This window comes from Diprion similis, chromosome 4 (genome assembly GCF_021155765.1).
Source record: "Diprion similis isolate iyDipSimi1 chromosome 4, iyDipSimi1.1, whole genome shotgun sequence".
NCBI classification, from domain to species: domain Eukaryota; kingdom Metazoa; phylum Arthropoda; class Insecta; order Hymenoptera; family Diprionidae; genus Diprion; species Diprion similis.
This window is the reverse complement of record NC_060108.1, coordinates 14,291,617-14,304,364: the sequence shown is the minus strand read 5'-3', so window position 1 is coordinate 14,304,364 and position 12,748 is coordinate 14,291,617. Positions and strand designations below refer to the sequence as shown.

General features: G+C 44.4%; 2 protein-coding genes across 2 annotated transcripts in view; one reads left to right on the top strand and one right to left on the bottom strand.

Moving 5' to 3' along the window:
* The window catches only part of LOC124405589 (transcription factor SOX-9-like), a 27,994-nt gene extending 17,371 nt beyond the window's left edge, over positions 1 to 10,623 (bottom strand). The window contains exon 1 of the mRNA XM_046880617.1: positions 10,602 to 10,623. Coding sequence (XP_046736573.1) covers positions 10,602 to 10,608 — 7 coding nt within the window. The 5' untranslated portion in view covers positions 10,609 to 10,623. The remainder of the gene's footprint in view (positions 1 to 10,601) is intronic.
* Positions 1 to 12,748, top strand: part of LOC124405588 (transcription factor Sox-9-B-like) — a 13,651-nt gene extending 903 nt beyond the window's left edge. The window contains exons 2-5 of the mRNA XM_046880615.1: positions 5,771 to 5,917; positions 10,630 to 10,975; positions 11,059 to 11,396; positions 12,058 to 12,748. Of these exons, the coding sequence (XP_046736571.1) occupies positions 5,771 to 5,917; positions 10,630 to 10,975; positions 11,059 to 11,396; positions 12,058 to 12,478 (1,252 nt within the window). The 3' untranslated portion in view covers positions 12,479 to 12,748. The remainder of the gene's footprint in view (positions 1 to 5,770; positions 5,918 to 10,629; positions 10,976 to 11,058; positions 11,397 to 12,057) is intronic.

Sequence of the window (12,748 nt, the reverse complement as noted above, 5' to 3'; positions counted from 1 at the left end):
CGGGTCATTATGTATCCGTCAACCCTATCGCGTTGCTATCGCGTTGTTAAAGCAGGGTCAGTAACGCGGTACTGCAGCGTCCGTTTATCTCGCAACGTCTAGTGTCACTGAACTACGGGATATACCCTGTGCTGCACTGCAGGCTGGCATGCACCTAAATACCCACGCAACGAGAGTTTTATTACAAATTTAATTATTCTCCACCCCGCGAAGTCACGAGGAAAACACTCTAGAAAACACCCCAAGTTAGCCTGATTATTAGACATTCGATAGTTAGACGCGAAATGAAAGCTAGAGATGGTTATTCTCTGGAAATAGACGTTGCAAAATCGTGAGATTTTGTAAGACGGAACGACATGCTGTTTGTGATAAATTATTCTGCGAGAATCGTCAATTTCACCGATTCAAGACTCTTAAAGTCAGCCACTGACGATGTAAGTACGATAAATTGGCAATACGACTGGTAAATACACAGTGTCCTCGTAGTTTTTTTTCTACGTAGGGTAGATTCGTTACAAACCAAAAGATATTTTGTGTATAAAAATCGGTAAGGAACTGGTTTATTAGATAGTTTTCATGACAAGACGGGGTCAAAGATGAGTGACCATGGCTCACGATCATCGGAGCTTTCAGAGTTTATAGGGACGTATGCCTGCTGGAGCCGGCGGGTATCGCGAGTTATCGCTCTCCCAAGTTCCCGCTAGTCATACGCTGTAGGCGATCGGTAAACTTTGACCTCTTCTATGTTATTTGGAAACTATCAGCTCCTCGATGTTTTTGCCCAGGAATACCTACTCTTCTCGAGAGTTGTCGTCCAGGATCCATCGGCAGAGTCTTCATGGGTGGTCGTGGTGATTCAGACTGGAATGCAAGAACTTTGAAAAAGTTGTCTTACAGACCATAGAATACAAAAGTGAGAAAAAAAAAGAAAAGAAAAGAAAAACCTTTCTTTTTTCTACCGTACGATGATGTATCCTGATGTATTCATGCATCCCTTCAGTGTCATTAGAAGCAATACACACGCCCGAGTCGCACGGGTATGCTGGCCACCTGTTGAGCCTGTCGGATATTGAAAGTTAGCCGTCCCACCACCTCCACCTCCACCATAACATACACGATAAGCCTAGGCCCTAGACCATGCGTCAACAAATTCCCATGTGTCTCGTACCGCGGCACACGCGAAACCATAAGACGACATTGGCCATTGGCAAACCCGCGTACTACCACGATGCTGCGTGTCCTACGTAGGTATATGTATAGATAAGTGCACTTAGCGTAACGCTAATCAATGTGTATATGTATAATATATATTTACGCGCACGCGTGTGTATTTGCACGTCTGGATATGTGCATACAGTACATATACGGTAGGTATATATTCTGAATCGCTGCAGGCAATCGGCGGGCTTAGACTACGGGACAGACGCGGAAAGGACGCACAGGGTAAGCGGTAGTGTGAGAGGCAAAGGGAGGTTCAACGCCGCTAACTCAATTATGACGTGCTTGTTTCCCCAGCCTGGGAAAGACTTGCGGATAAGAGTAGGAAAAAAAATCCTTGTCCCACAATTATCAACAATTAGTTAAATGATACTCTATCGATATATGTCTATGTACGACTGTCGTACGTGTAACCCGGGGCACAGTACAATGGATGACATAATGTTACGCTGACATTATACGCACCGCAGGTTCAACTAGCTCGTGGACCTGCTCGAAGGAACGAGTACACAAATGTGTATCTACCTATAACTGCCCAGTATTACAATAACTTTAACTAAAGTCCTTGCAATTCCTTTCATTCCTTTCATCATATTAGAGTCCATAATTCCTCCAATCCAGGTCTCTCCAGGCTTGTGGTGAAATTTTGCAAGGTGGTCAAAAATATGTGACATATACCTATACAAAACGCTTTATAAATACATGAGTTGGTGAACGAATTCACGAGAAGATCGGTATGATCTGTAACTTCTCAGGCCTTGAAACCAAACCCATGTAACAAGGTAATGGGAATTTGAGACGCGCCCCAACTGTACTGAAAACCTGCAGTTGATTATAAGTTTTCGACCATCAAGTGCGACGATGGTCGAAGTTGGTCCAAAGAAGGCGGTAAAAATCTGTTGCTCTCAGCTAACAAGTGAGAATGCGATACCTACAAATGGTACCAACGTATCAATTCAATTAATAGTAACACCCATAACCCAATATCCCACGATCTGCGGGTTCGACGTCAACTGCGACATACTCGCAATGCGTGTACCGGTATATAAATCGAGTCGCTCGAGTGTCGTTTGATTTTAACGATTTGATAACAACGCGGTCGTCTGCCTGGCGAATGATGCAACGACGGAACGGCGCCGAGTGGTGATCTGGTATTTGTAATTGCTCGGTAAAAATTCTCTCGCCACTCGGCCAGCCCTCGATCTCGAGCTCGTCACCATCGCATCGCACCGCATCGTATGTATAGCAAGTCAAGTCCTGGCCGTCGGGTGTTGAAAACACTGTTTCAATTACCTTTTTTACAAACAACCTATATCCAGCACGTGCTCTGCGTACAGTGCAGTGCTGTGATCTCTTGATTAACCACCGCTCGTATCATGTCAATCCACAACCTGCAGGTAGTTCCCTCATCCCGAAGTAACGTTGCCAACCAAGAAACTTCGATGATCATTGGTGCAACCGGTTTCAGTTCGACCACTGCCTTCTTTCTCCGATTCAATACCATAAAATCGAATTGTTCTATTCGGACTATGAACAAATCATGAGAATTATTAGACTCGGTGGAAAAATCTAGCCAGGATTGTAAAGTGGCGCAAGCGATCTTCGAGACGAAAACTGTGGATCCGAATTCTTTTGGAAACATGTTATAGGTAAACGTTGAGAAGGTATTAACGCGTATTATATAGACGCAGGGAAGCGGTGTAGTTTGAACCCCGGACAACCGGTTGGTAATGAAATCTGACAAATTTTGACGAGTCTACTTCCCCAGGAAGGTTGGCCCACTCAATTCTACCAAATTTCATAGGTTTACGAGTGGGTCGCAAGCTGGCCACCGTTCATGTTTACTCCGTCTTTGACTGCGTAATTGAATTACGGTTCGCCGGGGACCCCGGCAGCCGAATCTCGCTGCTTGGCTAGCCTTACTAATTCCGCCGCATACACACCTATTTATTTATTTATTTATTATTTTCCGTATGTGTGAACCGTTTGTATACCTGATCGTAGCGGCTCGCTCCTTCTCTGCCTCTACTTTTCTTATACGTTTTTTCTCATAACTTTTAACCCGCTGACTTCCGGATGACTGAACTATCAGAATTCCTCGACTCTCTTCCTTATACATACAGGTATCACATAGATTGTCCAAGAAAGAAACTTATCTTTATCCGTACGATGCGTGGAACGATAATTATATCCGCAATAGAAGCTGTGGATAATAATGATATAGTCATTGTTCGAAATTTGAGATCAATATTACGGCGTAAAAATACGTTAAATTATTCGGGAATTCCTTCGACACGAATAAAATCGACTCTTTGTGCCAATTCGGTTGCGTTATCATTAGAAAAAAAATGCGAATTCTCAATCAGGCTCCACGAATCCTCCCGAATTTCCAGGTTTACGCCGTGACCACCACTTCCACATACCTATCCATGTGGGCCGAGCACGCGCACGCTGCTTCGGACTGCACTGTATGGAGTAAAATATTGTATGTACGTGTAAGTGTTCAACTTACGGTACCAAGTACCGAGCTATATAGGTGTCCCTTATCTTCACGGCACGGCTGAGGGGGTTATCAAGGGCGGCAACGGGTGCAATGTTTATTTCTACTGATACGGTGATGGGGCGATAGCTTCGACTGTTTTTATTCCCATGAGGTCTATGGGAATTTTGTGCGGTGAATTCGTTTTATAATCTGTCAAGAGAGAAAGAGAGAGAGAGAGAGAGAGAGTGAGAACGGGAGGGCCGGAGGGGGGGAGGGAAAGACAGAAAGAAAGGGGTAAAAAAGAGCAGAAAAAAAAACAAGAGACAAGGAGTCGTCGGTGGAGTTTCCGGGGATACAATCTGAACAATAGTCAAATATAAGCGTGTAATGCATACGGATACGCGTTATACAAACATGTCATATAATGCACTCTACTTCAACATGCAGATATAATATGAACAGTATGAATAATAGCAGTTCATATCTAAACATACCGTCTCGCAGTAAAATTAATTTCAACATTTATTGATGGGGTAAAAAAGGACATGATGTTTTATTGATGTGGTAAAGAACGACATGACATATTAGGTAGATGCGAAATAAAAATATCATCAAAGACTGTGTATGGATGTTATGAATGTGATTATTAATTTCACATCCAACATATATTTTGTGTATCATCCTGAACCCTGAAACATATGCCAGTCTTGAAATAGAAAAAGACCATTACTTTGTCAAAACCACGTGCTTTGCACGACGACCATGCTAATTCTGGATAAATTTCCGTTTTTAATTAGAATCATAAATTCTCGAATTCATATTTGCACGTCGTCATATTATAGGTATATTTAAGCGGCGTATAACGCACATTGCGTAGAAAATTAGACGATATAACCAAATGTGCATATCATTATACAGTCGGGTACATAGGTGGATACGTTATACGCTCGTATAACCGTACATGTAAAAAGGTACAATATCATACGTAGGTACGCATCTTTGGGAAGCAAATGAGGTGCAAAGAGGAGAGATTTTTGCGTATCTGGGTAAACCTGTAATGTACCGAGTCGGTTGGGTCCTGTTAGAGGTCCGGTGTTAATTTCCTTGCCGCTTAGGTTTACCCACCAGTTTCACACCCAGCTCGTTTCAAAGAGACCGAAGCGCGCGTAGAACGCGCCTCGTCGCGGGGGAGAAAGAGAAGAGTCTCGGGGGGTGGGAGGGAGGGAGGGAGGGAGGCGTGATTCCGGCAGCCGACTGCATTTACTATCGGATAAAAAAAAAAGTCGTAACTGCAACAACTGATAATAAAGAAGAATTCACGCACCGATCGTTACCAACGCTTCTAAAGACAATTACCTGCAAATTGTAAAAATTCCCCGGTGTCTTAAAATCGGTTTAATAATACTTTTATAACTAGAATACAATTTAACGTGCAACGAGGCGATATTACACGCCAGGCTGCAACGAAATCTTACAAGCGTTGAAAAGAACTCGCGAGAAACGCTGCACGAGAGATGACGAGCTGAAGAACTCTGATGAAGTCATCTCGTATATACATATACGTATGGTATAGGTATATAAGCAAAGGGCACGCCGTCCGTGCGCCCGGGCGCACTCGACCAGTGTTATTTTAAGCTCACCTCTAATACATACATGCAATACATACATAAAAACATACATACATTCACCCATACATGTGTAGCTATAGCGTTCGAGAATCCGACCGGGTCCTTCTCGGAGAAACGAAGGAGATGCTGGACCACGCGGTTAAGAGCCTAAGGGTGGGCGCCGAGCGAAAAAAACGCTCCTGCATCCTCTCCATCTAGGTCATTTTTCGCCCCTCAGAGAGACTTGTGAAATAGAATATTTATAACCATACTCTGTATGAAAGTGTGAATTAATCGAGCGAGTGATAATTCAAATGATTTCTTCTTGTATACAAATTTCACAAGATTTTGATTAGGGACGGCACAAATCAACCCTTCCCATTCCATGGTTTGATATAATTTCGCATTCGTTACGCTTAACTTTACTCACTGTAATGACGTATGTCCGTGTATGAAATTTCAGGGGTTCCGGGGACAAGCGAGCAGCCCACGTTAAGAGGCCGATGAACGCCTTCATGGTTTGGGCTCAGGCAGCGAGAAGAAGGCTCGCCGATCAGTATCCGCAGCTCCACAACGCAGAGTTGTCCAAGACTCTCGGGAAACTGTGGCGGTAAGTTGAGTCTAAGACTCCGTTCATAAATCAAGGAACAACAATTTTCGCCGTTCGATGGTATATTAGACAAATTCGCGAAGTCATTTATGCTGACCAGCTTGTACTGTGTGAAGCTGTTAACTGCGATGCAAATAACAACAGGAGTACAAAGTAGATACAAAGAAATTGACGGTGATTCAATACCCGAAAGTGGGGATCGAAATTTCAAGTTTCAAGATAATTCTGATTTTTTCGGAACTGATTAATTTCAACTACCAGAGCAATTTTGTGCCGCAATAATTTACACGCGCAAAACATTGAACGATAAACCTGACGATTATCATGACGAGGTGATAAAGGACGTTGAGTAGGGTGCAGCGGGGGGTGAAGGGTTACAATTACATCTTCTCCCGTTAACGAGAAGCCCCGGCGAGACGAGACTAACCGCGTATTCCGTCGCGATTAGCCGACGCCGACGACTACGACGACGCGCGTCGTTTCTCCCCCGCTGCGAGTGATTTCAATTCGCCCGATATCACGGCACCCCGCTATCCTCTTTCATACACACAAGTGCAAATGCGTACAATACCTGCATGTGAAAGAGCGTTAAGTATATCCGAATATATATATATATATATATATATATATATTAAGATCACTCCTTATTGCCCGTCACTGACTAAATATTGACTCTGAGCATAGCACTCGTTGCAAGTGTCTAAAAACCAAAACCCCACCACCTGAATTGGACTGAAGTACCAATTGCAGTGACAGTTCGGAATATACGGAGTGAGATGGGTGAATTGGAAATTACTATCTTAAGACATTAGTTGTAATATCTAGGTTGAATGAATAATCATAGTTACTCAATCCTTCATTCTGTAATACTTGATAATGGAATTATTCACATTTATGAATAAACAGATTATAACCACATTAAATGTACACTCCTAAACAATGTAGATATATTTGGAGTAGGTAATCGGTAACAATCCCCGCGGAAATTTTCCTTCTTTGGAAATAACACGTATAATACGTATCGTTAGTACGACTTTAATTGTTGAGGCCTGATTCTGGTGAGCAACGAACCCGTCTACATCACCCGAAAGATGCATCGACGGTTGGTGCATTGATGTAAAAGAACCTATAACAGTAAATATAGGTCGTCGGACGGGGTGGCGAGGCTTAGAGGTTCAGTCCGGTCTGGCGTCGCGGGATCGTTCACGCGTCACTTCTAAAAAGTCATTATTTAGCACCTCCCGAAATGGCCGAAACCCTGTTAGCACGTGATGTCAAACATGAAATTTATCTTAGAGTCGACGCCTGCGGGGTGTTTTCAAATTTGCCTCAATATTAGCTGCGTTCGGAATCCTTATACACTCGGTAGCCTTGGTATCCTCCACACATTTACCTCATTTTTATACCTCAAACCCAGTGCAGATGCAAGTAGCAAAATGAAGTGGGTGAGAAAAATTGATTGAGAAAAAAAATTCACCCAATGGCTAATAGGCATCACGCGTTACAGGGGGTGCTGTTAGATCTTGGCGCACCGAGACGCTGACACGATAGATCGTGTCCAGATCCGGGCCCGTGATTGGTCCCAATCATGATCGCACCGATTCAATTCGGCGCCTCATTCTTCTGCGGCGTAACAAACAGTACCGCAGTCATCTAGGATAATTGCCGTGCTTAAGCACACATGTATGGGGCATTCCGCATCCTTTATCAAAATCAGATACAGCGAGTAGAACCGGAATCGACCATACATTACGTACATTTTATTGCGTCAGGCTTTTTTAACATTTTTCATACATTACTACATTATTCAGTTATAATATTTAAATTTACTTACAAAATTAAATCCTTCACGCGTAAATATCGACTAAACAATAGTATATTGTGTAACAAGGAAGCAAACTTGGTCTTTTCTTGGGCCGAGCGTAAGTTTGCAGATATTGCAAATATGCGAGGCGAAAAGACGGTTGCCTCCTTGTTGCACACAACACTTTATATAACAAGAGTATGTTACGCGTTTTTTCGTACAAAGTACGAAATTGAGGTTAGGCTCGCGTAATGTCAGATTTGTTCGTGACAGCGCATGCGCGTAGTACAGAAAATACAGCTTTTAACTCCCGCGTATGCGCATTCGCAGACTCATTCTACCGTCAAAGAACCGGTACTTTGTGTACGGAAAACATGCGTGAAAAAACACGTGAAACATTCTCGCGTTACATAAAGCCAATTACACAAATCTTTGGAATATAGTTGACAAGAGAAAACCACCGGCTGACAATTTCAAAGATCATGAAAGTACACAGAAGTGTATAGGCATGCCTGTTGCATCCACACTCAAGACTCCAGGTGCAACTTTTGGACAATATTTGTCGACGAAGATATTGAGGGTTGGCGATTATGCCCGCAGGGGAGGGTCGGTGCAGAGGATGTATAAACGCGCACAACGCGGTGTCGTCGGACACGAACGATCCGTAGCCGCTCGTGCGGCAGCTGCCGACGATGTTAGTTCCTGTGACACGGATATGCTTAGGTACACACAACACGCATGCAATGTATAATGCCACTTGCATCCCTGCGCCCTGTCCCTCAACACTTCTACGCATAACGGAGCTACAATATTCTCCGATTCACACAAGGGCCACAATGACACCCTTGTCCCTGTCAGGTGAATTTTACTGTATATCTATGTGTACCTGTATGACATTAACTTGCCGAGAGATCTCGGGCAAACATCCACCATCATCACAGCCCCCCATTTGACCAAGTAAATCTGGTATGGATAGAAAGAGATTATAGGCTCAGAGAGGGGTACGAGGGTATAACTTCTATAGGATGTCGAAATTCATGAATAATTCTTTTAAAATTTACGGCTGGATGCCTGGTATATTTCGTTGAAAATTGATGTGAATGCGATACGTAAAATCAGGTCAAAAACGGTTTTGAAGTGTTGAAGATGAACATTCCTTTGGATTACAAAACTTCATGAAGATTGTCTGCGTGCTATCGAACACCAAACACGGGATATACAAATTATAATACCCAGTTACAATTATAATTGAGATATAGAACGTATAGGGCGCAAGACGAGATTAGCTGACCCTGCGCCGCATCTGGCAGCGAAACTTGAGATATCGTGATTGATCGTAACCCCCGTACGTCTTTCCGAACGAAGATACAAGAAAGAGAAAAAGAAGATGTAACAAAAAAGAAAAATCCAAGACAAAGTCCATTGACCATATGGAGTTTAAGAGTGACAAAACATCCGTTAAAGATGAAATATATAATACTTATAAGCGTAGTCGAGGACCCGCGGCGCATGGACCCCGTATAGTATCTCTATGGCTATGCATACCACATTGGCACTTCACATCTTATTATACGGAGGAGTCACACAACGAACGAACGAGCGAGCGAGCGCCGCGACGCCTCGGTGGCCGAGCTGCTCCTTGTCATAATTTGAACCTCCTTATCCGAACTCCTCGGGCTTCAGGGTCCGACCCCATTATACCTGTCTAAACGGGGAAGGAACGAGTCGCTTCTCAAGAGTGTTGAACTCTTAAACCCGTCAATTCTCGTTACCCGATCTTGTACCATAATTAAACGTTAATTGTTCCAAGAGTTGCATTCCGGCATGAGTCGTCGTATACTAAGCGGAGAGCGGTGTGATTAGAAGGTAATGATTATTAATCTCTCTAATATTACGACGCGACGAAGAGTCTAACGAGCTCCAAAGAGGGGCTGCAAGAGGTTGCCAGTACTGTTAAATCGCGGTGATAAGTAAATCGGTTTTTTTCTTCCCTGCTTTGATCACCGCGTGTACAATTTTGTGCAAACAACCGTTGATGCGGAATATTGCAATTCGCGAGACGGATACGCGCAGCATCTGTACAAAATATATGTTTGCGTGGTTACATTTATACGCGTGTCTGTGTGTCGAAAAAAAATGACAGTATTAAAAAATTCACACAACCGTTCTGTCAAATCTTTGAGGTATAATATAACGTGCCATACCGGAAAAGCTTATCAGCTAAAGGGTTTACGAGCCAGTTGGAGCATAAACATTAACCGTAACTAGTCCCAGCCCTGAAGCTGTGCCGGAGAATGAACGACGCATACTTCGAGTGTACATGGAGGTACTTGTGTGTAGGTGTACCATATGTATGGCACGGTGAACGAGGATGGATGTGCCTATGTACGCACGCACATAGTAGGTATATATGCCAGCTCACGCGGTGGTTCAAGATTCAAGGAACACTAACCAGACCCACCAACCGACTGACTGACTTCGTCGTCATTACCACGAGACGTCAAACCGACAAGCCCTCGGAGTCACTCAGTGATTCCCGGGTCCATATCAAACTTTATCACGTGGTATTATACATACACCTCAGGTTCACGATGGAGTTCACGGATGAATCAGTCTTCGACAAAAAAAAAAAAAAAAAAAAAAAAAAATCGATACGCTTGTTGTATTTGTCTACAGATTCATTTCTTTTTCTACTTGCTCAGCCTAATTTACCCTTTCATTTACCCTTTCACCCCGAAAAACCAGTGCTTTCTCTACTTATTCATCTATCAATTCGCGTAGCATAGGGAAGCTTCCTCGTTTCATGCGATGTGGCGAGGACTCTAAAGACACGATATCAGATCAGAAAGAATTAGAGGAAAAGTATCACATTGCACTTACCGATCATTTTCGAAACGTATAATTCCAGATTGTTATCCGAATCGGATAAAAAGCCCTTTGTCGAGGAGGCGGAACGACTTCGGGTAATCCACAAGCGTGAACACCCGGATTACAAGTATCAGCCTCGACGTAGGAAACAGAACGGGAGCAGCGGACGCGACAATTCGCCAACCAGGAGTCAGAGCAACGTGACCTTCAGCGTATCCCGGTCGTCGTTCAAGCAGGAGGACAGCAGAAGCCCAGTCGGTGGACTTCAGGGTCCCACCTCGCCCCAAAGCGGCATAAGCTCCTCGCCCCCGACGACACCGCGTCAGGGTTTGTCGCCGCTGACTCCGCCGACGACGCCGAGAGAGCAGCACTACGCCAACATGCAGGTAAGCACCCTGCTTTGCTATATTTAAAATCACCTGTCTCGTCACTGCGAGATGGTCTTATCACAAAACGAATGGTTGCGCAGGGAAATCCTCATCAGCAGAACAACAGCACTATACCGCTCTACCACCACGATCAGTCCTCGGGTGCTTCTTCGGCCACATGCGAAGGTCCCCAGCAGCACGGCGGTGTCGACCTCCGGTACATCGAGGTTGGCGAATGCCTGCCCGTCGAGGAGGGACACCTCACCACCCTCAGCAATACCCTGGGCGGTGTTGCCGGATTGAATCTGCCTCTTGCTCTACACGAGTGCGAAGTCGAGAGCAGTGAGTTGGACCAGTATCTACCACCCCCTGCTCTGCACCACATGCAGTATGCCTTGGCGCCCCCGTGCTCAACGGTCTCCCAGTGGCTGCCCAACAGGTGGGTGCTCAGTTGTTTTATACTACACCTGGTGAAACTTGTCGAGGTTGAATAATCTGTATTACTCAAGGTTGTTGCATGAGTCGAGTAGTCAAAGACGTTGAGGTGACGATACGATCAGTCGGAAGAGGGCGAAAACCGGTTATAACCGAATATTAGCGTTTTGCATTATTTACCTGCTGTTAGAGATTGATCGTCGATTGGTTTAGTTAATAATATTCTTGAAAGATCTGATAGAAGGTCAAGATCGAATCGTTTGTGAATGATGAAAGTTCAGATACACGTTAATTGTATTTTTAGTTTAGTTTCCTAAGCCTTCAAGCCAAATGCTTGTGGCATGCATTAGCTGAGTTCTTGACCGTTGTAGTATATCATAATACGGTAGTATAACTCATTGTCAGAATGAGGATTTTCCTCGTGAGTATCATTTATGAAGGTATTTACTTAGTAGAGTTTCGACCGGAAGCCGTGCGGGTCGGGTTTTTCCCAGTCTCTATACCTATATTTTTACTCCCCTCGTCAGACCGGAGATCCATATCTAGACGTTGGTACCTACACATATTCCCGGTTATAAAACTCATCTATATATAAAACTGTGTAAAAATTAACCAAGCACTAAGTTAATCCGCGTAACAATGATGGTTTTGAATGGCATTTTAAGATACGGGATGACCGACGGGGACGACGAGGAGGATGACGACGAGGAGCACGATACCGAGGACGTCGACAACGAGGACTCAGAGAGAGCCAGGAAGCGGCACTGCAACGAACACCATTCGGAGATGACGTGGGAAGAAAGGACTCACGACATGATTCGGTATCACGAACTCCAGCCACCGCTACCGCCCGTTCAGTACATCCACGCCCCTCACCACGGCCAGAGCCATGTCCATGTCCACCTCCACGGACACGGCCACGGCCACCCTCACGGAACGATGAACTCGTCGACTGGGACGTCGACGTCGACGACGACGACGACCCCCCACGGCGGCCACCCGCACGTGGTGGGAACAAACCCCTACACCAGCCAGTACCATCGCTACGTACCTGGGATAGAAGAATCATGGGCAAACTGTTTGTAGAGTTGGGAAAAATAACGGAGGCGATCACTATTATATATACATATAATATGTGTATTGGTGCGTGTGTATGTGCGTGTGTATATATTTAATTAAATACTTATTCCTCCATCTTCGAGTCACGTCCTTCATCACCGATGCGTCCGAATGCTGATTATTGTGGTAATGGACCTCAATCGTTCAAACTACGCAGATGGTCGTTCGAAATTGACGCTAACGTAGCAATGGTGATTAGGGTACTGATGGAAAAAAGGGGGATGAGTTGAGAATGAG